The sequence below is a fragment of the Cheilinus undulatus genome, linkage group 1 (assembly GCF_018320785.1).
Source record: "Cheilinus undulatus linkage group 1, ASM1832078v1, whole genome shotgun sequence".
Lineage (NCBI taxonomy): Eukaryota > Metazoa > Chordata > Actinopteri > Labriformes > Labridae > Cheilinus > Cheilinus undulatus.
In genome coordinates this window covers 50,367,536-50,394,705 of record NC_054865.1, presented here as the reverse complement: position 1 = coordinate 50,394,705, position 27,170 = coordinate 50,367,536, and the positions used below count along the sequence as shown (strand labels likewise).

Here is a 27,170-nt window from a genome sequence, read left to right as displayed (position 1 = left end):
GACTCAGTGCTGCGACTGCAGCCAAAGGTGCATCTACTTGACTCGAAGAAGGTAAATATTCATGCAGTCAGTTATTTACATTGCTTTTATCATTAATTTATACTTAATAAGCATTACTTACAGGGGCTTTATAACTGCCATGCATTAGGTCGAGTTATTTACTGTATATGACCTCTCATGGCCCACACTTAGGGACAAGGCTATCAGGACTTCAAACAAATTTTTGTAACACATAAAAATAAATAAAAACTGTTATTTGCTAAAAATAATAATGATGATAATGATTGTGGATGTAGAGAGTGCCTTGGTAAATGAAAACTAAAAGTGTAAGTTGAAGCCACGTAATCAATTAGCGTTTATTTTCACAAGCACGATTTGTTACACAAAAATAGTGGGTCACATTTACGCAATTTATACAGGTCTAGAACTCAATGTACAATTAACCGACTAACTAAATACCAATAGTTTAATATGTTCTCACATTGCACACAATATGATGGAAACGTACACACAAAAAAACATACTGTTTGGAAAGTAACACATAAAAATCACATTATTTACAAAAAACATCGATTTAAAATTTTTAGCAAAAGGACTGTGACGTCTTTTCCCACCTATCCGTCAGACACACTATACAATCTATCATGTAAAAGCTCCTCTGCTAAAAAGGATTATTCAGTCTCTTTAGAGATGAGAGATAACAAAGTAATAAAGTCAAGTAGCCAGAGCGGAAATACACCAAACACACTAGTAAATACTGCACTTTGCTTAGACAGCATGGTGATTTTTGACCCTTTATAGTAGGCTAGTGAGATGAGAAGTTAGCTAAAAGAAGTGCACTTTGAGCCTTAGCTTAGCAAATGTCTGCAATGAGTTCTTTTTTTAACTTTATTTACACATAGACTCCTTCATTAAATTTTATCCCAGACATTTGGACGTCACTACAGAAAGGTTACACAACATAACGGATGGAGAGAGGGCAGCAGCGAGGGAAAATAGCTTCTTTCTCCCCGCTGCTGCCTGGCAAGATCAGTGATGGTGTGAGACAGGCTGCACCGCATGGACGTGGACATCTTCAACATGACAAGACAGAAACCTACAATAGATACAGTCGGCATCGCGTCATGGTGGGGGACGGGAGTCTGCATGAGAGAAAAAAATCCCCAAAGACTGTAATGCAGCAAATGTGTTGATTTTAAACAAAAACGAAGACCAGTGGTATTAATTAGACCTGTAGCCAGCCTAGTTGGGAGTTGTTTCATTTTTTTCCCCAAAAGTAGATGTTTTTGCAGTTTCTCTCCTATTTTTCTGTTTATTTCGAGCTGTAAATGGCTTTGAGCTGCACCATAAGTTGTGTCACATATGCAAGTTCTTAATACAATCATAAAGAGAAGGAGAATCACAGGCGTGGTGCTTTTAACAAGATAAGGGCCTCATTTTTATGCAGATGACACCATCATTTCTGTTCCTATGCAGCATCAGGCCCTTTGTCGCTAACGACTGATTATGATGATGTTCTATATATGAATGAATATTCTCAATGTCTCAAATCTTTGAATACTGTTGAGCACTGAGGTTCATTACCAACCTAAAAACCTTAACTCACCATTGTACTGTGTATGATAGAGTTTGGTGGCCTTCATTCACCACTCCTACATAAAATCATGAGCAAATATATATTTTTATCATATTTGTGTTTTTTATTCATATGAAATGTGCTGGACGCGACAGTCTTGTAACTCAGTCAAAAGATTTACTTTTGCTATCTGTCCCTAAAGTGCATCTTGACAAGGGTAAAAGGAGCATCAGTTATGCTGCTCCAGCAGAAGGAAATTGCTGCAGGAGACATTGTTGTGGTGAGCTGGTCTCTTTGGATCTTTTTAAAATAAGCCCAAAGGTATTGGAGGAAGATGTTTCAGGTTGTAGATGTTTTGACTGATGACATTCAGCTATGTGACCAGGATTTAATTGATCTCTTTTTTAAAATGTCCCTAATGAGACGTTAGGTCTGTCACTGGTTCTGCATGATTAAGCTAATTGCAATCACAAGTGCAATTACACAATTGCATAAAAGGCTGCAATTGTTTTTCAATTTAGTACTTGAAAGGATTCCAAAAATGCCTGCAGAAAGGCCTTTTAGGTTAGGGCGCAGATTTTAACTGACATAAAACAAGACCACAGGTTTGAATCAGACATTTTCTTGGTGCCGACTGTATCTATGTGTATGAGAGCGTTGGGACATCGGTAGTAAGTTGGACTGATGCGCTCTAAAATCACTGCAGGTACGACCAGAGGAGATCAATGATTGGCCTTACTTTACTATGGGATCTGATGGACTTGTACCAAGGGCCAGATTCATGAAGACCAATAGAGCAGAACTACTGACGCAGTCCTCCATAGTCCTGTTTGTCTGTTTCTGTTTTTTGCTTCTTTTGGGTCTTTTTGAGCATGTATGGAGTTAGGATATGAGTTCTCAAGGTCAGCATTAAATTTAAAATCTGTCAGGGAAAATAGCCACTGATTTTTTTCAGTTTGAATCATTTTTTGCAACGGACCCTTTGTTTGCCCTCCAACTGATGCGCTGACCAAGGACTACCTCTCAAGGCAACCTTTGCTAGGCTGCTTTCTTCTGGACCCAGTCTAATTTGGTTTCTTTAACATGATGTGCTTGGGGCGTTGGCAAGTTTTCAGAGTAAACTCAGATAACTTTCAGAAATGGTGAAAAGCTGCTTTTCTAAACAAAAGGTCAGCAAATGAGGGTCACAGATAACCCTTGTTATGCTAACAATCATTGATTTTTCCAGCCATTTCTTTGGTAAGGGCTTACCAGAAGCCTTAACTCCTCAAAACGTAATTACCACAGTGGTTAGCGGAGTATATTATGTGGTGAAGTGTGTCCAGCCCTTGGTGCAATCATAAATCTTGATCATCTTTGTACATGAATGTTGACGTAGCATTGATGGGTTTACTAACCACCTTTGGTCATCAGTGTGACCCTCCAATATTTGTTTAAAGAGCTTCAGACTTTGTCCAAAGATGTTTCACAGGTTCATGATGTTCCTTCATCTGACAGCAGAGTTCCTATTTGCAGTGATGCATGTTCACAGATACGTACGCTGCAGTCATGGGATTTCTGAAATGTGTTTGCACGAGTGCAAAAGAAAAGTGCACCCAGACATTCACCGTGCTTCAGATCCATTGTGTCTGGGCTGTGTAGCAATTTACAAAACTATGACAACAAGAGAGAGATGATCAGTTCTGTTCTGAGATGGAGACCGATGGAGGTAGGGGAGTTTATTCAGAGAAGGGCGGGAACATGCCAAGGTCAGCAAAGTCTTCAATGTTGTAGTTGGCTGTTCCCTGGGTGGGATCTCCAGCCATGGGTAACATGTCCTGCAGACACAGAAGGGAGGCAGAGGTCACGCTTCTGATAAAGACACAACATTCTTGTTTGATAAATGAAATCAGAGCACACATGCCAGCAGCTCAACACTTGTTCTGCATTAACATCCGTGCTGGGTGATCGGACACCAAGTTGACTGAACAAGCATTCACACTTTGCATTAACAATCTGTCTCCAGTGATGACCTGCGAGTGCTACTTGCCCGCCTCTTCTGCATACATCATTTTTGCAGCTCTCAGGCTTATTTATGTCTGTCTAGGCGCACTGTTCACATGTCGTCTTGAATTAGAAGATGTCATTTCCCTCTAATTGGCATTTAGATTAGTAGATTATTTGTGCACAAGCCTGATTTTTTTTCTTCCACCACAACGTTGTCAAAATAAGATTTGAACAGTTGACTTAAATCATAAGAAAACACTCACTAAATAGTTTCAACTAAGGCTTTTTTTGTCAGAAAGATATGCAGACCTATTTTCTTAGAGTTTAAATCATTTAACAATTAAAATTGATGTTGAGCTGGAATTTGGAGGTGGCCTCCATTTTTCTTGAATAAGGGGTCTCCAAAAAAACAGGTGGGGAACAACTGCTGTACGTTGTCATTATGTCACAACAAGAGACAAAAGCTGTGAAAGAGGCACTGCTGGCATCTTAGCTCGTGGGTAGGTATCCCAGTATATGAGTTGAAAAGCAAAAGTATGATAGTATAGGCATGACACCAGTATCAACGTGAATCCAGGCACCTACCACTAGCTGTGAAAACACAAGGGTAGGGCTATGTGGGAGGGACAAAGGGGGCACTGAAACAGAGCCTTGGTGTCTGATTACCCAGCACAGACGTTAAAAAAGGTCTCTGACATGCTACAGGAAAGTCTGTGTCACCTGGAAGACTTCTGTCTGGCCGGGGTTGGGGTGTGCGTGCTGTTCTCCAGCCTGCTGGCTGTGATGCTGGTTTTGCCACTGGGACCAGACCTCACCAGGACGACCCTGGAACTGGGCCCCACTCTGGTTGGTCTCCCCCGACACGTCTGGTAACACAAACAGTGCTCACACATGAGACCAGCTCTGGAGTTTAAACAAAGTGATTTATTCCATTTGATTAGATAGGAGGAGGACGGCTCACCAAACGCTGTGCTTCGGTTTGTCAGTCCTGAGTAGGCGTTGCCGCTTGGCGAGGAAGTGGCTGGAGACGACAGCGGGCTGTAGGAGGCTGGGTCGGTCTGGTAGCTGTGACCAGATCCGATACCAAACGGACTGGACTGGGCTTTACTGGACTGGTGAGTGGAAAATACACGTTACAGGTTACAAGAGCATGTCTGAGCCATGATATTCATTCAGTTCAAGCATCAGGATACGACAGTTTCAGACTCAGTGTCACAACGGCGATGACAGCTGGGGTTTTCAGACTGCTAGCAGTAGATTTAATGTCTAATACTGACCAATCAGGCAACGGTTCTACAATAACTGCATATATTAATACAAAAAATCAAGTATTACCTCATTTTTTATATGTGTGTATAGACATGCATGTTTCTGTTACCTGTCCAGAAAAGGGGGGTCGGTTGCCTGACCATGCCACCTGGCCTGGGTTGAGCTGTCTGGTGATCTGTGCAAGATTCTGATTGGATGAGCCCGACTGCTGGATGTCATTCACCCCAGGAACATGGATAACAGAAGAGCTGAGCAAGTACACAAAAAGACAGAATGATTACAATTTCTACAGACTCACAGCAGGCAAATGTGCTGTCATTCGTCTGCACCGTGGTTTTACAACATCCAGTGATGGACATCGCTTACTGGGTGCCTATCTGAAGCAGACTGCAGCTCAGCTCAGAGCACAAGTTTATGGAAGAATAAAGAGGACATACAAAAAACATGCTACTTTGCCTGTCTAAGTCTGATTGCCTGTTCATTTGCTTCCTGGTTTTGATATATTTTTAAGGTCTGTCAGCATTAGTGTATAACCTGATTAGTTAAGGTCCATAACTAGAGCATTCATACATTTTTTTAAAATCGTGATTCATTTCATGCTTACTTGTCCCTTTTTGGTTAAGACACGTTGGCATCTTCCTGCAATCATAGTGATGTAAAGTAAGTCCACCACTGCTCCTTAATGTCTCATTTCTCCTTAAAAAAACTCAGACAGCTCTAGGCGTTGACCAATATTGGCTTCAATAATAGGTCAGGCCCATAATCAGTTGTCCCTAGGCAGCTCATACTTGGTACAGTATTGTGCAGTTTTACATTACTTTTTTGACAGAGTCACTTCCAGCAGGTGTCAAACTCATCTCTACATCTACTTTTAGTAAAATCAGGAAGCAAAATCAGAGAGTCAGAGTAACACTTCACATTCCCATGTGAATGGGAAGACATTCACCTGAAGCTCTTTCCAGAATGCCCCTGCTGGAAGGGAGAGCTCTGAGAGTAGAGCTGCTGTCCTCCAGCTGTGGAAGAGGGAACCATCATCTTCTTATCGCCAGCTAGGCAGAGAAGCACAAGGGTTAGTATAATAGAACTGACATTAAGAAAAACATGAAGCTCTGAGAGACACAGCTAATATGGATGCATGTCTGCAGTGTCTGCAGATGTCTGAGGGTTTGTTTGTGCATCTTACAGCCAGAGATGCCCGTGTACATCTCGGTAAAGCGTGGGTCTCTCTCCTGCGAGAAAAGTGCTTCTGTCTTGTCGATGTTCTTCCCCGCCTCATGCACGCCACTGCTGACACTGGCCACTGGTACCTGACGGTAGAGGGGGAGGGCTTTCATTACTATTGTTGACAAAAGCAGCACTTGAATAAAGACAGAGACAAAATTATGAAGACAATAATTATGAGCTAAAAATAGTTTTAATGATGTGTTTTGTTGCGCATGCTTCATCTTTGTTTGTTTACTATAAATGGTAAACAGTAAGAAGCATTCCCACCAGCTCTATTGGACTGATGGTATGTGTGGAAACTGCTTTCCTTCACATTTAAAGAATTCAAACAGCTCTTAACATGGCCAACGCTTAGTTAACGTTTGTTTCACTCAGTTAAGAACCCTCCTACCCAAAAAGGACTATTTCAACTTATCATTGCGTTGTCTTCATGTGATGCCAACACCTCCATGCCACAGCTAACAAATCCATGATTAAATTTGTTGCCAGCTCTTTCATCAGTCAATTTTTATTGATCTTATTTTTGCAGCTCTATGATCTGTGTTAGCATCTAATGTGGGCTCAAACCTGTGAGAGATCGTAGGCAGTCAGTCCATCTCTTTGGTGAACCTCCAGCTCTGCCTGCTGCTGCTGCTGTAGCTGCCTGCAAAACAAAAAAACCCACAACATTCTCAGCTTCAGAACCTGGGAAACAAATCAGCATGGTTTTATTTGTCCATTCACCCATCCGGGGCTTAACTTCTTTGCTCACAGTCACTGTGGCTAGTGGTTTTGCAGAGTTACTAGTCACTCAGCATTTCCACTAGCCTTAATTTTACTTTTAGGAAATTACCTTTTCATGCCAAATTGGGTAAGTTTGGTATGAGATAAAACAAATTCTCAGTTCTCCCTCATCAGCCTGTTAAGTATAAGCATTCTACAGAGGCAATGCCTCACTGTTATAGACAGTCACAGACATTGGGCATAAAATGTTCTAGATATTTGTCAGATATAATGAACACACACCCTTTAATATCTTTGACTGATTCTGATTCTTCCTGGTCTGGACTCATTAGCTATCATTTACAGACTCTTATTCATCTTTTTAAGTAAAGGTACAGATTATAACTTCATCTAATTGTGATAAAATTCAGTTCAGTTAATTAACCCTTTATCTACTGAGCCAGCGCTGGTGCTGTGTTTTATATGTCCAGAGTATTATTACCGTAACTCTCTCAAAGTTGGTCCGATCAGAAAAATTCCAACGGTGTTTGAAAGCTGAGAATTGTGGGCATGCGCACATATATGGTTCATTACAGTACTCGCAACCATATGACGTGGGCATTCATAACAAAACACCATAGCAAAACACCAGAAGTATCGCGAGACCGCTACACGGATTCTCAACGCTGTAACTCCTCGAAAGTTTGCTCAATCTAAAAAATTCCAATGCTGACAGAGAGCTGAGAATCTGTGCTTTCCGGCATTATATGATGTGTGGTATATATATTACGGTAATGTCGAAACAGCACCGCAAAAATGGCAGCTTTGGCAGAAGACGAGTGAAAAAGGAGAGTGAAGGAAGAGAGTAAAAGGAGAGCGAGCGAGAGTGGTGTTTTGATTTCAAAAAATAGCGTTAGATAGTGGCATTTGTGCGTTTTTGTCATGTGCAACAACAATATGTTATTTGAGAATGTTGAGAATGCATTTTTCCACCTTTATTTGCTCTAATTTTCGCCTATGTATATAGTTATCTTTTGCACTGTGTTTTGCACACCCAGAGTCCTAGACTCCAAAAATGACTGGTGATTGTTCTAAACATGTATAGGTTCACATTTCAAATGTCAAATCAGAACTTCATGAGCATTAACAAAATTTCTTCTCATAAAAGCCATGAAAAACCAATCAGTTTTTGTGTTTTTCTTCTTTTAAACTGCTGACAATTCCATATAATGTGCAATAATCATTAACAAGATGTTGAAAAGTCAAGTTCAACTACTCCTGGGAAAAGGGACCAAAGCTCTCAGACTTGGGCATTTCCTGACTATTTTACAGCCAAGATAACAAAATATGTCCAAATCACCATTTTTAGACTCAGCAGGTAAAGGGTTAAAAAAAAAACAGAAAACAACAACATTCTTGTGAGCTGGAGGTAATCATACAATTGAAATAAAATTACCCATAAATCATCTAAATAAATTATTTTTGTTCTTCCCTAACTAAATTCCTCTGCGTTGTTTCTGAGACTCCCCCAGTTTCTCTGTGACCTGCAGTCCTTTCTCGTCACTCATGCGAAAGGCTCGTGTTGTTCCTTATTTGAGTGAAAGATTTGATTGGCTGAGCAGCGTCATATGTCGCCACTGTTAGCACAACAGAAGCTGCTCAGGTCCAGATAGATCACCGTAAATGTAAAAAAAGCTGCACAGGTTGAGATAAGAGGCCTTGTCAGAAAGAGATGACATATGCATGGGTCACTTATTAGTGACCTCAGCTCTAGAGCCTGGTTGTTTTTGTGAAATAATTTTGTTTCTGTGTGCAAAGTAAAATAATGTTAGCACTCAAAATAAAACCACGATGTTTGGAAAGGTGTATTAAAAATGCATTGTTCTGTTTAACAGCACTTTGCAAAACATTTAAAAATCTTTTTCATTTTTTCATAGATGGCCTAATAATTTTATCCTGTAAGTGTCTGAGCTATGTATCATGAACCTACTTGACGTTGGTGTTGGTGCAGATGATGTACTCGATCTCATCAGAGTACGGGTTCTGGAAGGTGAAGCTGCTGGTTCGGATCAGCATCCATTCCCTGTTCTTCATCCGGAAACGGTACATTACAGAAAGAACCTGACCCTTCAACTTAACCACCTGCAGGTGAACAAAAAAAAAAAATAAAACAGCCTTAGAAACAAAATTCACTCAGTGCTCACATGACAGTAAAACATTTCACCTAGAACAGATGAATTAAGTTTACCATGTTAACAAGTCTTCATTGTAGCATTCCAGAACATCGCTCTCATTTAGCCCAAAAGCAGAGTCATATGTGTGTTTTTATTCTATTTCATTTTGAATATAAATCTAATTTAGTTTGGGGAAGAGAGGATCTCAACGACTATAGTTTTATATGCAATTGATCTAAAAGTCTTTATCGTTCTGAAACCATAATACTAAACAAAAATCAAGCATGTTCACCCCCCCCCCAATTTAAAAGGGCAGAAACAAGCTGTTTCCCGGCTGTGGTTTGAGAATATCCAAGGCTCTTTCCAGCAGTTCAGTATTAGATTATAATTCACAAAAAGAATACATGAAAAACATTTTCTCTCTCATATTTTTTTTTTTTTAATTTTCTAAACCTTGTTTTACTTGTCAAAAAAGAAATCATGAATAAATGAAAAACAGCAGTTTTCCATTGCATTGTTTTAAGCTCAGATAAAAAAAAAATAGAAAAATAAATAACAGAACACTGGGGCTTTAACATTTACTTTTCCAAGTTGCGTGACCTGTAAAAATATGTTTAATACAAAGGTCAAAGGGATTAGGGATTGAGTGTGGGATTTGGAAAACAACCCATCTACCTTCCAGGATCTGTACTCTCTTACCTGTTGGAAACTTTCTCTCAGGTGACTCTGGTCCTCGGGGTGGCAGAACTCCAGAATATCTTTCCCCAGCAAGTCCTACAAACACATTTTTATAACAAGTTTATAAGTCAAATGAATAAAATACAAATTACAATCCCATTTCATGAGAAGTAAAACTGAAATTTTAAAAATGCTAGGACGGACTAATGTTTAGAAAAACACTGCATCGTTTTTTTTCTTTTAACAACATGTATATGTAATAAAACGTTAGCATTAGCAGCTAACTGTGCACGTGTGCGTATTTGAGGTCGACAACCTTGGATGTTAACTAAGAGTGATGTTAACCAACCTGAGGCTGATAACCAATGACATTAATGCAGCGTGGGTCGACGAATGTGATGACGCCATCCGAGTTGTGACGTGACAGGAACTCTGTGGGCACCGACAGGCCGTTCATGTCCATGGAGACAGGAGAGCTGGTCACCTGACGGAGAGCAGACATGTTTATGATAAATTATTTAGACATGGGGATGAGGGTGAGGCAGCTGAAGGGTAGGAGAACAAATCATCCTACTTTAAAATTTAATACACAACCAGAACCAGGACCCCACATGGTGCATTAGCCCAAATGTATGTTCCCTGGATTTTCTTGGCATGGGGTTTCTTGGGGTGGGATGGGGTTTATAGCAACACAACCACTGTTCAATTCTACAAAGGTAACAATGTTTAGATTATCTGGCAATGTAACCCTGGCAAACTGTGGCAGTTCATGCAACACTGTAATCACTATGTTGAAAAAATCAATAAAAATATATGAAAAGAAATGGAATTCTGATATCAGGTTGTCAGAAAGTGACAGAACCAATCAGTGACGAGGCGCAGTACTTTTGGGCGTGGTGGAGACGTGATGTAAGCAAGCAGCAACAAGCGGCCGGTAAAATTATGGCAGAAGAGATTTAGCATGGATGCAGCTAAAGCGCCAGTTTAAGCAGAAATTGATGACATTTCTTTGTTCAAAGAAGAACAAAGAACAGCAGTGAGTTGTTTTTTTTTTCAAAAACGACAAAAGTCACGTACTGACATGTCTACAGTCGCCATGATTAGCGTATGCAGTTCTCTATGGAGTTTAACCCTCGGTAGCGGCTAAGTCATGTGTTTTGTTGCTCTGATTGGCCCATATAGATGTAAGTCAGAATGTTCAATCATCCTCCAAGTTTTTTTTTCAAAGGCTCTGCCCTTTCCCAAACACTGTCTATGAGAAGTTTATCAGACGGATGTGTGAAACAAATCCATTTGGCGTGTCAGGTTGCAGTAAAAGTAGATATGAACATTTCTGCTGATATTTACAACCAGTTTATCAGCTGTACATGTTGGTCTATATCAGCTCTACATATTGGTCATATATCATATACCAGGAGATTTTTGCAGTTTTAGACAGGGCCAAAAGGCCAACGTCAGCTGAAGTCTTTTAATTTGTTTATCCTTGTTCTTTAAACACACAGAATGTAAAATTCCACCACCAGGGGACACTCAACCGATGCAATAACATAATATAATGAGTGCAGGCCAGCTCTGCCTAGCTCTGTGCATCTGCGTCGTAAATTTCTTGTTTTGAGCTGAGGACCCTGTTCAATAAAAACAGCACCTCACAAAGCGAAAAGTGACACTTTGTTTTGATCCATCATTTTTCTCTTAATGAGGGAGGAATACTCTGAAAAAGCCCCTTTGGGTTTCGCTGATACATTCCCAGAATGCGCATGCTCGCTGGAAGCGACGCTAGAACATATTAATGTTCTCAGATTGTATCCAGTAAAAATAAAAGGGCATTTTTCAGAGCAGAAATTCTACAGGAGGTGCTCAAGGTGCAGACGGGGTGAGGAGGATTTCAGATCAACTCTGCCTACTGAGTGACAGTCACTAAAATGTACAGATGTTTTTTTTGTGTGTAAAAAGAGCATCTTAAAAAACTTCTTAAAAAGCTACTTGAATTCTTATTATTTTTTTGTTAAACTGCTAAAATTGAAATGGCTGTGGAGCAACATTTACCTGCAGTCTTCCAATAGCAACGAGGCAGTATTTTCCAGTCTGGCCTGCCTCTGTGTCTTCCTCTGGTATAGTCATACCTACAGTAAAGAAAGAGACAGAATCATTGATTTTAAAATCACCTAAAGCCTTTTTATCAAACCAAATTTAACTCAAAGGGAGAAACTTTTAAACCAGGGAAAAGCATTAGAAACTTCAAGTGTCAACATTTATTTTTTTCACTTTGCTCTTAGAGTTTAGAAGTTGTTAGGGATTCACTTTTTCCTGTACTTGACTATTAACCCTCTGAAATGATTCTTACACTGTTTAAGAGCTCATTAGATGTGACAAGGCAAAGAAAAGAGATCTGTGTGAATCTGTGTGAGAGAGGAAAATGATTTCTAAAGGAGGAAATATGATCCCTAAAGGAGGAAATATGATCGCTCATGTTTTACTTTTTAGTAAAGCTTTAGAATCATACTTGACTGCTTGTCCTCTAAAATTTGCATAAATTTTAATCAACACTCTGCAGACAGCAACAACAGCCTCAGCAGTCTTCAGCCCAATAATCCGTTCTCTAAACCAGGGATGTGAACTGCTGCCACTTCTGCAACTTGTTAATTCATGTGGTGAGCTCAGGAACTCGATTCTATGAGAAAATTCCAACTTATGATGTCATGAATACCAAAAGAGGGAGGTGAGCATATGCTCACTTCTTTTAAACAATTTGAAGGCACCACATTAACCACACTTACAAAACACCACAGTCTGAGGTGCAGATAGTCTGGTGGTTCTGTTTACAAACTTCAGTACAGAGGCTCTGGTCCCTCACAGCTGTCACTATGGCAACTGCAAGATGGCAGCACCCACATATCAACTGTCACAAGCATCTTTAGGTTACTCCAGGCCTTATTTGCTCTTTAAAGGGATTGCTGCAGTGAGTGCCAGAAAGAGGTGAGCAGAGGTGGAGAGCACAGCATCAGTTTGGGGTCAGTAGAAGAGTGTGTGACTGTGTTTTGTTTACCTGCAGGGGGCCAGGCTTTGATATATCCAGTGCAATGCACCACTGAGTACTGAGCCTCTCCCTCTTTTGACGGTCCAAGCCCGTTCCTAGCCAGAAAACACAGAGAAACACAGCAGCATGTCAGGAAGCCTGCAGCGGCAGGACTGAAAACACAGCTTTCAAGATAAAAGAATATGTTCTTAAAATAAAATATTTTCCTTAAATTTAAAAAAGACAGAAATATTCCCCTTTCCAGCAGTAAATCAACCCTTTGATGATTGGACCAGCCATTCAGAGGGTCCCATGTCCCATGTTATCCTAATACACCCTACAGCTTTGTCTTTATTCTTTCAGTGAGGACAAGTTTATCAAAGAATCTATCAATTAAGTATTAATAAAAGCTAGCCAAATCACAGGGTGTTTTCAGTTGATGTAAATAGGAAACAGGGACAAGAGATTTACCCTAACCTAGCAACAGGGGGTTAAAGAGCAACATTTTCTCATCCCAAAGAAACAAAGGGAAGTTCCTGTACCTGTATCTCTTTCTCATGTTGGACAAACGGTTTAGAGAGATGTGATCCAGAGGAGCGCTTCCACACCTGCACACAAGCAGAAAATAAAGAAAAGACAAAACATTACCTTCAGCTTTAAAGACAAAAAAGCTGTAGGAATTTCAGATAAAATGATGCATTAGTATGAATGGTTCTTTTGTTTTGCTGCAGCCTAATGCTACAGTTGTTTTAAATCATGTTTGTTCTCATTTATCTACACTCCGTACCCCATCATGACAAACTGAAAACATAATTTGAAAAAAATGCAAATTGATTATAAATAAAAAACTGAAATATCACATTGGCACAAGTATTTAGACAATTTTCAAAAACACTAGAAATTTAGAAAGGCGCAAAGCTCTCTATAAAGGGCCTCACTGCTGACAATCTTATCAAGCAAAAACCAAGCCAAGAGGTCAAAGGAACGGCCTGCAAAGCTCAGACACAGGATTGTTGACAAGCACAGATCTGGGGAAGGCTACAGAAAAACTTCTGCTGCACTGACGGTTCCAAAGAGCACAGTGACTTACATAATACTCAAATGAAAGAAGCTAGGCACAACCAGGACTCTTCCAAGCGCTGGTCATCCAGACAGACTGAGCAATCAGGGGAGAAGGGTCTCAGTAAGAGAGGTGACCAAGAACCTGATGGTCACTCTGACTGAGCTCCAGAGATCCTATGTGGAGATGGGACAAAGTTCCAGAAGGACAACCATCACTGCAACCCTCCACAGATCTGGGCCTATGGAGAGGAGTGGCTTGACAGAAGCCTCTCCTCAGTGCAAAATGCATGAAAGCCCGCTTGGCTTTCACATGGAGTTTTTTCTTCAGACTCTTCGCAAAAATTACTCCAATTCTGTTTTCCTTTGCCTTAATGGATTACTGAGCGTAGATTAATGAGTACAAAAATGAACCTAATCAACTGTACCATCAGGCTGCAACATTACAGGTCTGAATACTTTCTGAATGCAGTGTATATTGCAGTTGACTGTGACAAATACAGCACGTAGATCCAACACTACAAAATTGAGAAAAATACCACTAAAACATAGGGGTCAGGCCAGTTGGCAAGGGCTGTACTGGGATCAAGCCGTGGTCTCAAATGACAAAGTTTGACAGTAAAAATAGCCTTAATCAATGATGGACAAACTTTGCGTAAACTCCTGGGCTTTAATAACACAAACAAAGAAACCCATTTTATCCCTCTGGCCTTATCTAAGAAAAAACAATCACCAAGTCAACAGTGAGAAAAAGGCAAACACATCTTCAGACAGTCTCAACACACCTCATGCGGCAAATGAAGGACCGCCTGGAGCCCATGCACATTCTCATCGATGACTGCTGACCCTCCTTCTTCACTGTTCCTGTCTTCAGATCCAGAATGCGTCCTGTTTTCACAAACAGAGGAACAAATATATTAGGGAAACACCCGGATGATTCTGATCAAGGAAGGCCTTTATAAAAGGTATTTCCATCTACTTCTTTCTCTCACACACGAATGAGATACAACAGCGCAGCTTGTAGCAGTGCATGCTTCAATATGTGTAGGTCTTTGACATAGCATCCAGTGTTTCCACGGTAAGGATAAGCATGTTGTGTCTGTCATGGACCGCTCTGTCACAGCAGCCACTATGCCAAGACACGTCCAGTTACAAAGTGTTAAAACTTCAAGATTTCTTTGGCTTTGAAAAATGTTGTAAATTTGAGTTTATGTGGGATCTCAACTTAAATATGTAACATGGGTTTTGTCATTTTTTTAAACTAAAGTAGGCATTTCTGTGCAACATTCTACATAACGCATCTTTAGGACTATGGAAATCACAGCTGCTCCTTGAATATCTTTAGCAAAGAAAAATTAAAACTAAAATTAAATTAAATCCATGAGTCCAGCAGTGTTCGAGTGTTTTTTGTACCTGTCATGGAGTTTTCTGAAGTGCTGAGCTGTTCCCTCAGCTTTTCCACATCGTCGGGATGCACTTGCTCATACAGCGTGCTGCCAAACCACTCTGACTGTGGATGGTTCAGCACGGGTGTCACCGAGTCTGACACATAAATGACCCGGCCCGTTTCTGCAGCGACTACAAACAGGAAGCCATCAGCTGCCTCCAGGATCAGATGTTTTAGTTCCTACAGGAGACAAAAGGGACAAAAATGAAGCTAAGTCTTTACACTATGTTTCACATGCTTTACAATTTGGCATGCGCTACTCTGGGATGTTCTGCACTGAGAAATGGTGGCATAAAATTCAGGCATTAATGCTGCAGAGCAAAGGGAGTCTGCAAGATTCGGTGGAGTTACAGAGAAATCAACATCCATCCCCAAAGGCATCTATTAGATGAGGACAGAAGGGTGCCAAGACTGCAGTGAAACAGACTTTAGTTTCCACTCTTTGGGCTACTTGATTTCAAATATGAGCAGGGTCTTAAAAGTCGACAATGTAGGCTGTAAAGAAAGCTAGGACATCTGGGTTAATGACATTTTTATCCCGCTAAATGCAGTAAGACACCTGGGCACAGGTGTCTAATACTAGCTCTAGGAGCCAGTGTTGTGTGTAAGCACATTAATTCACTTCAAAATATGAATGTGAGCGTAGATCATTCAAGAGCTGCTGAATGTCCACTCAGAACTCAAGAGATTAGAAAACCTCTGCTCAGAGCTGCAGTCAGATCTCTGCTCCTGTGTGTTTGTGTGCCCTGTCTGTCAATTCATTCCAGGCTGACATGACAGGAACGGTAAACCGCCACTGGGATTTTCAAAGTTAAAGCCTGATCAGTTTTTTTTTCCGTGGCGAGAGGACTCACGTTTTCATACGGCACTTTTATTCTTAAGTATTTCCGGGATAGTTCCTTGGTTGCTGCAGTAACATGCAAAGATGCTTCGGTGTTTAACTTTCCTTTCGTTTTTACTCGATGTTAATAATTTAAAAACATTGGATTATAAGAGATATTAACTCAGATGTGATCTCCATCTCCTTCTACATCTTGTTCTCTGCCCAAAAAATGTTGTTGTGAATTCCCACCAGATGCATGATGGGAAATTATCTCAAATGGAATTGTATTATAGTCCTGTAGTTAGTGACCCACAGCAAAATCTTTGTCTGAGACTAAAAACTCAATGGCTTGCCAACAAATTGTCTTAAGATGTGAGAGTGTCAGTCTAGAGTATTTTAAGAGTTTAGTGAGTCCTCTGGTGTAAGGCCAGCCTTAGACTTGGTTTGGGATGCCTCCATCTAGACCAGATTGGTTGTGTAGACCCTCACAAATGCTGACATGAATAAAAGACTGAGTAAATGAGCGAGTTTAAATCACAGGTCATCAGTGAGACGTACTGTACGTTTAAAGTGTGAATGAGCATACTAGAGTGCAGGCAACTTGGTAACTGATCACCCAGCATGAACGTTGATGTGAAACGTAAACAGGGTCTGATTCCCTGACAGTACACTACCTGTTCAGTGAGAAAAGACGGCTTATAAGCTCCATCAGTGGACGTGTTTCCCGTTCCCCTCATGGACTTCATATGGGAGACAGCCATACGCAGTATGGTGAGCTTATCAGGCTTTCTCGCTAGGGCACTGCAGGTAGGAACCATGTCTGACAGTTCGGTGATGTACTGGGTCATTTTGTTGCGTCGGCGTCGCTCGATCTCGCTATGATTCTCTCTAAAACAAGGAAAGAGGCAGTTAGAGTATTGGAGGTAGAAAAATCTAGGAACCATCTGCCAGCAATGATTGAACAAATGACTATCTGATACATTTATTCATGATCTGCATGCAAGGACTCTGTCCAAAAACATCTGAAAAAGGCTTTATCCAAACGTGAATTGATTACTGGGGAGTCGTCATAATCGTATGTAGAGGGGACTCTGTTTCAGAAAGCACCGTCTCTTTATATAACCAAAAATCACATCTCAGTTATTTTTGAAATCTAAATGGTGATAAAGGAAAGATGAATATTTTTTCGTTAAGAAAAAACAAATAGTTGTCACAAAACCAGAATGACTAACAGTTTCTAATAAGATAAGACTCACTGAAAAAGTCCTAGACATCAAATACTGGGCAATTTGTCTTTTATGGCCTAACAATGCAAACAAATTTGGACATGCCGTTTAAATTGTACAAAAAACTGGAGACATTGGTAACAAAATGGTCTATCCTCTTAAAAACCATGTCTGCTCTCAATTATTCTAATGATGGGTGGTATTAAAAGTACAGAAACTTCATGATCTTCAGTCAGATTTTTAACCAAAAGAAAGAGTTAAACTGTCTTTTGAATACAGCCTTACATCTTTTGCACAAACTTTAGCCTAAATCTTCAATGAATGGAGTGCAAACAATTTATAAGGAATGTCCATTTATATTTAAGTGTTTATTCTTACTCCTATTTATTGTGTCATTGTCTCTTCTTGTGCATTTATTTATGACGCTTTTTTACATTTTTGTTCAGGTATTTTTACACAGGAAATCTTTTACATAGACATAGACTTTTAGGGTCTATGTCCACAGCCGCTGTTTCTATCCAATGGCAATGCTCATTTTCAATATAGAATAATTGCAGCCCAGCGTTTTGGGGTCAGGCTGTGTAATGTGATCAGCTTGGACAGTCTGTTGACCTCTGAAAATCCTCTGCGGCCAAGGTTGGCTAGTCCTACCTGGCATATCTCTCCTTATCCCCACCAGGAATCTGATCCTCATCATACCTACAGTGAGAAAAAGACACAGCATGTCAAACAACCTTCAAATACACAAGCCAAAAAAGTGAAAAGCACCATGGGGCAGTCTCAATGTCCATATTCAACACATGCAATGGTAGCAACGCATTAATGTATGAGAACAACAACGTTTGATGGTATGGGCATGATATGGGCAAAACTTGACAAAAAAAGGCTGCCGATTGCTGTTTTAACTGGTGCAGTGATAGAACTATTATGTTTAAAGTGTAGATATTATTACATCCTTTTATTTACTGGACATTATTGCTCAAAGTTGGTTTAAATCATTTTTATCAGTTTGTACACTGACTAGTCTGCTATGCAAACTAGGGACCAACCAATTAGTGGCCTGGATGATTATCAGGGCTAATATCAGGCAATTGGCTGATTATCTGTATCAGCATTTTATTTTATGATTGCCGATAAAACATATAAATTAGAAAGCACACTAAAGCGGCGCAGATGGACTAGCAGTTGGATTGCTCCCCATGTACTGAGGCTAGTCTTCCAAGTGGGCAGCAGAGATTCAAATCCGACCTGGGGCTCTGTTCCTGCATCATTCCCCACTCTCTGTCCTTGATTTTCAACATTACACTATCCTGTCCTTTCTGAATAAAGGCAAAAAAAAAGAAATCTCCAAAAACAAAATCATACAGGAAAAAGTGCACTAATTCATCTCATCTAATGTCCCGCCCACAACACTGATTGGCTGTTTCTCATGGCGACTGAGTTAGTGCTAAATTGTTCACTGTCACACTGAGTAAATTCTTTGTCACAGATCAAAAACACTGATTCAGAATATCAGTTACTGCTTTCATGAACTGCTAACAACTGGTATCATATCAGTCCTGAAAAGCCAGTCCTAGCTAGTCCTGGAGTTCTACAAGGCTCATTGGGCCCATTCTTTTTACCTTACCTATGATCCGTCTAAGTGACGTTATAAGGAATCTTTCAATAAAGTGTCACTGCTATGCAGATGATACCCAATTATATGTATCAATAAGGGCCTTTGCAAAGAACGATTCCAATAGATGGGCCAGGATGTACACACAGGGTTGCTTCACACATTTTAAAACTAACGTTAAGACTTATCAAAACCTTTTACATACCCAAACAAAGGAACTTAATATAGGACCAGAGCACTGGTGACTTTCTGATATTTAGTTTTCCCCTACCAATAATTTTTTTTCATTTTTATCCAGAAGGCAAATTTCCATTTTCTCTTTCCCTATCTAATTCTCTCTTTGCTTTGAGATTTAAAAAAAAATTGGCAGTAAATTGCATAAATTATCATGACAAGAAAATCCACCATCTATCCAATATGTAAGCTTTCCCAAAAGTCAACATAAGACTTTGTAATATATCATTAGAAACACACCAATTGTGAAAATTAGGGCTGATACTAATGCCAATCTTTAAAATCCCAACGTAGCAGAGAAAGATGTTTTTAATACTTCTTTTGGTTTAGCACGCCTGGTTTATCAATATTTCACCATGAAATCCGATCACTTGGTCCAACAGGTTATTTTTTCTGCACTGTTAAATGCTGAAAATGAACGTGTCCTAAGTGGCTGTAGTAGAATGACACCTCTGTCTGGAAGGTTGGGTAACTGGTTTATCAGTATTCCTGGCTACCATCACACCATGAAGACAAAAGAACACTCCAAGCAACTCAAAGAAAAGGTTATTGAAAGTAAAAGTCAGGAGATTGATATAAAATAATAGTAGTAGTAGTTGCCCCTAGGAGGCTTGTAAAGGTAGAGGATAAAATAAAGGCAAAATAAAGGAAATTCCTACAAGACAGCTATGGCTTTGTTTTCCAGCAAGAAAATGACCTGAAGCATACAGCAAAAGCTACGCAGAAAAGGTCTATGAACAGCAATGTGAATATTCTGGAGTCAAAGCCCAGACCTCAATCCAACAAAGAATTTGTGGCTGGACTTGAAAAGGGCTGTCTGTGCCTGATCCCTGTGAATCCTGTCAGAGTTTGAGCAGTTTTGCAAAGAAGAATGCAGTAAAATTGCAGTGTCTAGATGTGTAAGTCTGATTAGGACTTAGACTCAGGGACATGACTGCAGCCTACGATGCATCTTCTGAACAAGTTGAAAATTTATGTAGTCACTTATTTAACATTACATATTTTAATTTAATGGACATTAATTAGCAGAAATCTGTTTTCACTTTGACATTAAGGAGTAGTTTTGCTTTTTTGTCAAAAAAGCCGAATTATGTTGACCATGATTGATCTGTAAAATCAATAAAAGGGTAAAAATATTCAAAGGGGTGAATAATTTTTAATGGCACTGCATATCATGTATCACCATTTAGCATAAAAAAGCAAACAAATAGGTCCTATGCTATATTCCTACTTCAGTATCTACCCTGCTGCAAGTCCCATATGTGTAAAGCCTTTTATGGTATTTGTTTGCATCAAAATCCTTTAGGGAATGATACTTTTCATTTTAATGAGTGCATTTCTTCCTGTGTCCAGCAGGGAGCAGCTCCTCTTCCCCACTGTCACCACCATCAACAAATTTATTTCTGTTGACAAAAACATCGATGCAAAACAAAATGACAGCGGAAAAAAAGGAAAAAGAAAGTAAAAGTGAGAATTGCTGAGATGCAGTGACAGCAAAAGAACTGATTATCTGTTAAATAAAAAGAATATACATCACCGACCACTTCATTAGGTAAACCTGTTTCACACAAGAATCTACTCAGCCGATCATGTGGCAGCCACAATTTGACAGCATGTAGACATGGTTTAAAATTATGAGCAGTCTCGACCGTGTTGACCGCCTTAATGCTGCCAATGGTTGAGCCAAATGCTCAGCTGATTAGATGTTTGCTTTAATGAGCAGTTGAACAGGTAGACCTAATAAAGTGATCAGTTAGTGCATAAAGGCCTGATGCATTTTTGATGGCAAAAAGACGAAAGATTAGTCATGAAACGTCCATGCAACGAATATTACAAACAGAGAGTATCTGCAGGATTTTCAAAGAAAAATTCTGACTTTTTTAAAACAGAAAAATATTTTGTAAAGTGCATGCTTTAAGTGTTAACCTAAGTTTTAGGGGAAAACAACATTTTATGTATCAACAATTTGATTGATTTGTTCCTGCTGATACCCTTAACTGAGATTGTGTGATGCTAACTATCAGTGATGTCTGCTCTCATCGGTCTTACCTTGAAAATTTGCTAGGTCCTTCTCCGTCTTCATCGTCAAAATCCATTCTAAAAAAACACCACAAAAACAACATTAAACACAGTTGTTACTTTCTACTTTTATTGGAAGGTCTTGCACTAAAAAAGGGCTTTAAGACTAGAATGTTAAAAAATTGGACCAAGTCTGATGTGAGCCATTTTGTAACTGAAGGGGGCTGATGATTTCAATCTACAGCAGCTGAGTCTAGTACTGAGCTAAGAGCCCCTTAAACATATAAGAAATTCCTAGTTTTGTCACAACCATGCTTTAACTGAAACAGTGATGTACTGTCAACCAAATAAATCTTGGATGTGGATTAAGTGACCAAGTCTGCTGTTCATGAACAAGGCTGTTCTGTGAGCCACGGTCGCTAGCTCTTGTTTGAATGCCAGTTTCCTTTCCTCCATCCTTTGTTGTCATTTAATCAACATTTAAAAAGTAAACTGTTACCAACTGAAGAGCTGTTTGGGAGGCAAACAACCAGCTCTACTGAGCTGAGCCAAATGATCTGGGTCTCTAAAAGAGACAGAATTTCCATCATAGCGAGTGAGACTGAATGGACATCAGCTGAAGAAATACGGATAAGATCAGAGTTTAATGTGCTAAAACATGGCAAAACTGTACTGAACCATAATGGACCCCTTTGTGGAAACAGACCATGCACGAACGTTGTGTGACATCACTCGTCAAGGACAAGACAGGCGCAAACCATGCCTTCTGCCATTTCCAGAATATTTTCCTACTTTCAGGACACAGAAGTATCTTAAAATCAAGAGTCTCTTTATTGTGCACTGTAAATGCTTTGCATGGTTGTAAACTGCTCAAACATGGCCTTTTTGGTAGCATTTCTTATGCACAAATCATTTCTTGATGCAGTTCTCCACTGCTGCATGATGACTAGTAGTCTGTGTGGGAAGCTGCTCCATCAAACAGTTACCTCAACTATTCACTACACACCCGCCTACATGCATGTGTGCATTTACACCTGTGTTAAGGGGAGGGAGAAAAAGTGAGTCAATGTGAGAGTGACCCAAACTTACATGGCTCAGTATGAACAGTGTTTCTGGGCAAAGGTTTGTCGTGTGATGTATGGGGGCACTGTAAATTTATGCAAGATACGTCACCTGGCTTAAGGGAATTTAATACAATTTCTGCAATCCCAATCCTGTAGTTGGGAGTTCACTTTCATGAGGATATATCATGAAACTTCCATAAACATTTAAAGAAACAAATGAACTCATGGACAGTCTTTGTCTTAGTGCTTCAGAACAGTGATCAATGGGGATAAGTGAATAATATAAATATGTAAATACTAGAGAGATATTGAGAGACAGGCCTTCATAAGGCAGACTAAATGAGTGAGAAAGGATAAAGAAATGTTAGTCCAAGTCTTGAAGAAAAATAGTTTAATTGCCTGATTTGTCTCTAACTATGCAAATGAAAATACTGATAAATCAATGAAAAAAGAAGACAACAGGCAAAATCTGACCAATCACCTATGACCATGTTAATCCTAGTGATTTCAAATACTCACCCTCCAGATCTCCTCTTGCCCCCTCGGCCTGGCATGGCTCCTGCCATCCTCACTTGGCTGGCTCCAACGGCTCCCTGCATTGGGACTGTGCCTGGCAACTCACTTCCAATCTCTGTCACAGACACAGCAAAGACAGAAAATGAGCACTAAACAGAGGGTTTCCCATCTGTTTAATTATCTAATATAAAACAGCTTTTCTGCAGAGTTCATGTGACAAAGTCTCTCTGTCAGGACAGAACATATTTTAACGCGACGACCACATTTTGTTATGAAATGCCTCAGCTTGTTGCTGGTCTGAGACTGCCAGTTAACAAATTCAGGCATTGATGACCTTCAGTTTAGGTTTATGTTTTCATAAATTCCCAGGCAAAAATAACAATCATAATCATTCTGATTGATAGAGATCACGATTATTTGGTAGGTGCGAAACAGCGGTACAGGATTTGGGAAAACACTACCCCACTGAGATTAGTGCAGGTTTACCTGAATGAAGTCAGCTTCAACAAAGAAGTATACTAACAGATATGTGTGATTTTAAACAAACTAACTTTGTTTTTCATAAAGGGCTAGACAAGCCAAAAGGGGGCTAATAATATAGAACCTAGTAGTTTTTGTGAAATTATTTTGTTTTCTCTGTGTAAAGTGAAATAATGTTAGCATCCAAAATAAAACTAGGATGTTTGGAAAAGCTGGCTTAAAAATTCCTTGCTCTGTTTAACAGCACTTGAGAGATACTTTAGAAAAATTCATTTTTCATAGGGGGGCTAATAACTTTTGGCATTTAAGTGCAAAAATTTTGCATATTGAATTTTTACTCAGATTAAATCATTTGGAAAACAAGCAATACATGAAAACAAAATGGTGAAAAATATAAATATGTAAAAATAGGAATATTTAAATATAATTCAGGAAAACAAGTGCCACAGGGCATTCAGCATAGTCATCATTTAATTAGGATTATCTTGTTTTCACAATCTCAGGAAATTGATCAGTCATAACTGTTATCTAAACTTAATAATCAGCCTCTTTATTACATACTTCTATGAATTATATACCATAGCTGTTATATTTGTATGATTTAAAGGCCCTGAAATCACCTACATCATCTCTACACACTACCCTGATGAGATCATTTCACATGTCATGAGTCACGTCCTCTTACAGCAATTGGATCTGGGTGAGAGCCAGCTGGAGATAATCCTCGGATAACAGAGCATTCCCACATTCCCGGGTATCCGATCTGAGGTCAACGCACCTAACAGCTCTGCACGCCAAAGGCCAAAGTGAGGCTGATTATGGGTCAGCAAGCTAACTGTTCTCATTCCTGATGCTAAGCAGCAACAGCAGCAGTATTAGCAGAGAGACTTCACTCTAACCAGGTGTCATCAGTAGAGAGAGGAGAAGCACGTGGCAGCAATGTGGAATTATTCACAACATGCTATTTTTCTATGAAATACTCACAGGTACAGACAGCGACATGGGAGAGCAACAATACAGAAGGACCGGGCAATATGTACCAAAAAGTTTAACTCAATATTTCTTAGCTCAATCTAAATTAACAACTCATATCTGGATACACACACACATATGTATGTAAAAACAAAACAGCAGTCAGTGAATTGGAAATTGCCTTCATCACCAAGGATGAAGAAAGCAAGACAAAGCAAGTCCAAATTCACTGCCATGTTGATGTGTGTGGACAGCCAACCGCATCTTTCTTGAAACGACGATGTCATACATAGCATGGCCCACTTAAGCTGCGTGCGCAGGCCAAGCCAAAACAACAATGGCGGACTACAGGGTTGTGTTGTTGCTGCAGAAGCTACTGAGCTTATTATGGCCTTTACAATAGAATCTGATGCTCCTTTACCACCATCGAGAACAGCAAATGATTATGGAGAACAGCATGTACCAGCCGTTCTTAAATCCACCGCAGAGAAAAACCAGAGAGGCAACCAGACAAAAGTTTGGGGCAGTTTTCTGTAATCTTCTTCTCTCTTTTGCTGCATTTCTGCGGCAGCATTGCAGCACCACTTACAGGCTTGGCATATATACTACAGCATTTACAGTCATTTTCAGCGGTCCCGTGCTTACGCAGACATTTCCTGAAACAATCCTGTGTTTACAGAAAACCTTTTCAAACCAAAACAGAAATATATTGCTTTTGTCTCCGTGTGGACAAGGCCTAAGGGGTCATTTTGGAGGAGTGGGTTCAAGAAGGGTCAACAAAATTCTGAAAATGTCAGAAGAAAGAGACCACGATTGTGTACAGTGGTTTCATTCTTCATCAAGACAATGCTCCAGCTCACACTGCACTCTTGGTAAAGCAGTTTCTAACCTAAAAACAAATCACAGTGCATGATCACCCTCCGTATTCACTGATCTAGCACTGTGTGAACAAAATTTGGAGTCTGTGTCAGAAGTTAAAACCACAGAGTTTCTGAGACAGCTGTTAAAAGAAGACCTACAGCACTACTTTGATCAGTGAGTATATTAAAGGAGAACTACACTGAAAAATATGATCAATAAAATTCTATTACAGCATACAACTGCCCCCCTAGGAGGGCCCGGTATAATGCCGGGGGGGCTGCAGCAAGGCAAGGATAAGATACACCACCTCAGAATCTACAATGCAGTGGCAGTTCAAGTCCAGGATGTCGTCTAGATTTTGGACCGGAGTGGAAAAGGAATACCACTGCTATGCAGGAGAGCCCTGACAACACTCTTCCATTTTGCAGCATCCTACCTGAGATAGTTTTTCTCTGCTGTTGCCTCAAAGACAAAAAAAAAAAATCAAAGCTGGGCCCTGAAATATAATCAAGAGTCGCAGCTGCACCCAAGACTCAAGAAGATCTGTTGCACTAAATTAGCCCAAAATAACCACTAAAATTTTGTACGTTTTATCTTCAGATAATGGGCATGGTTGTTATTATTACTAAAAAAAAATGGGGGTGTAATGTTATAATAAATTAAACCCCCCAAAAAAGGAATTTCTTCACAAATACTGTAACTGACAGAGTGTTTGTCATACATTTACAAATGTTTACATGTATAGTGAGGGGTAAGGAAGGGCCTGGGATATTTTCATCTGCCAAAGAGGGGCCCCACAGGAAAAGTTTTGAAACCACCGATATGTATGAACCTGACAGAGATCAAGAATCTCATTTACAAGAGTGGTATAATGCAACAGCAGCAAAAATCAAAGTCCTGGAGTCCCAATATTGGGCAATTTCTGCTCTTTTTTACTCATTGAAAATCACAAGCAAGCAACTACAACTGGCTTAATTACAGAAATATATTGGCAACATTAGAAAAAGCAGATGCAACTTAAAAATAGCCTTTGTTTGCCAGTTCAACCCACTTTCCCAAATGCTGCCTCCTCTCTCTCATTTGGCGTAAAATATGACTGAATTTCGAGGGTTACTTGTACTTTTGAATCACACTAGTCATTGAAATAACTGACGACTCACTTAAAGGAAACGTTGCTGATGTTTTTGTACAGATAAGAAAGTGTGACATTTAAAACAATAAATCAGGCCTGGCTTGATGTTTAGGGCTTCTGTTATTGCTGTGGTATCAAGCTGGTATTAGAGTGTTATAATTTAATTCTAGGCTACTACTAATGACATTAATGCTACTTACTACACCAAATGACAGTTTCCCAGTTAGACTAAACATTTCAAATACATGTTCTTTAATTTTTAAATGTTTTAGTCTTACCTTACTCTGTTGAAAATATATCTGTGTATTTTTTTTAATTCCATAAATTGCCCAGCCCTAGCGTGCAGTAACTACAATAATAGAGATGAGAGACTGCAAAAACGTGATGTTTTGAACGATGCTGACCCTTTAAGGTAGTAAAATCCCTCCTAGAGAACATATCGACCAAAGGGTTAAGCGGTGGATTTTCAAAACATTTTGTACCAAAGAAATGAAAGCTTAGCGTAGCCACGATAAACGCGTTAGCCACCGTTAGCTTGACAGCAAGGACAGCCACAATAACAAACGTGAAATTGGTCATGTAATTTCCATGTTGTCTGCTTGTTTTAACGGTGTGGCAGATAAATCGGACGCTAAGAAAGGCTGTGTTGTGAACGGCAGTGTATTGGGGGAAGGGGGATGGATGCTGGGGCCAGGCTTCGGCGGCCTGCTCCAGCTTTAGCTCTCCTCAGTAGCAAAATAAACACTGCCATGCTATTTAAAAGCTCTAGATAACACCGTAACAAACACAATACTCATTACCTGACGGGTTCACCGCGGTTGGAGTCGCCATGGTCCTCAGATGTACGATATAAAAAATCAGCAGCGATGGAGATTACGCACAATAAGGCTCCGGAGCCCCGTGTGAGACGGTCCAAACTCGGCTGGATTGGCACGCAAGGCACGGTGCTACCGCTGCACAGCCGTTAATGCGGAAAAAAACACCACACGATGCGATCCCGACGGCTCAGGCAGTGTTAAATATCAGTCTAATTTACACAGTAGATGACAAGAACATTTTCTTTCAATCCGCACTTATTAAAATGCAAGATGTCTGAA

General features: G+C 39.9%; 1 protein-coding gene across 2 annotated transcripts; it reads right to left on the bottom strand.

Moving 5' to 3' along the window:
• Nucleotides 1–327: 327 nt before the first annotated feature.
• arnt2 (aryl-hydrocarbon receptor nuclear translocator 2) lies at nucleotides 328–27,170 on the bottom strand. Of its 2 annotated transcripts, XM_041783683.1 has the most exons (20): nucleotides 26,874–27,170; nucleotides 22,632–22,743; nucleotides 21,079–21,126; nucleotides 17,832–17,879; nucleotides 16,629–16,842; nucleotides 15,098–15,311; nucleotides 14,470–14,572; nucleotides 13,168–13,233; nucleotides 12,656–12,741; nucleotides 11,656–11,732; nucleotides 9,959–10,093; nucleotides 9,631–9,705; nucleotides 8,748–8,899; nucleotides 6,623–6,698; nucleotides 6,015–6,138; nucleotides 5,778–5,880; nucleotides 4,941–5,079; nucleotides 4,524–4,674; nucleotides 4,283–4,428; nucleotides 328–3,393 (listed from the first exon to the last, which is right to left on the bottom strand). In XM_041783683.1, exons 1-20 carry the CDS (start codon nucleotides 26,902–26,904, stop codon nucleotides 3,295–3,297), a joined length of 2,199 nt encoding a protein of 732 aa, XP_041639617.1. In that variant the 5' UTR covers nucleotides 26,905–27,170; the 3' UTR covers nucleotides 328–3,294. The 2 variants fall into 2 exon arrangements, with proteins under 2 accessions (XP_041639617.1, XP_041639625.1); XM_041783691.1 differs by lacking the exon at nucleotides 17,832–17,879.

Bases quoted from the DNA above. Each gene is read 5' to 3' on its own strand.
- arnt2 (XM_041783683.1), bottom strand. From the start codon at position 26,904: ATGGCGACTCCAACCGCGGTGAACCCGTCAG. The intron at 10,094-11,655 runs GTAAATGTTGCT...GCTCTCCGTCAG, and splicing joins TTGCTATTGGAAGACTGCAG to GTGACCAGCTCTCCTGTCTC. The intron at 5,080-5,777 runs GTGAATGTCTTC...GTACTTGCTCAG, and splicing joins CATTCTGGAAAGAGCTTCAG to CTCTTCTGTTATCCATGTTC.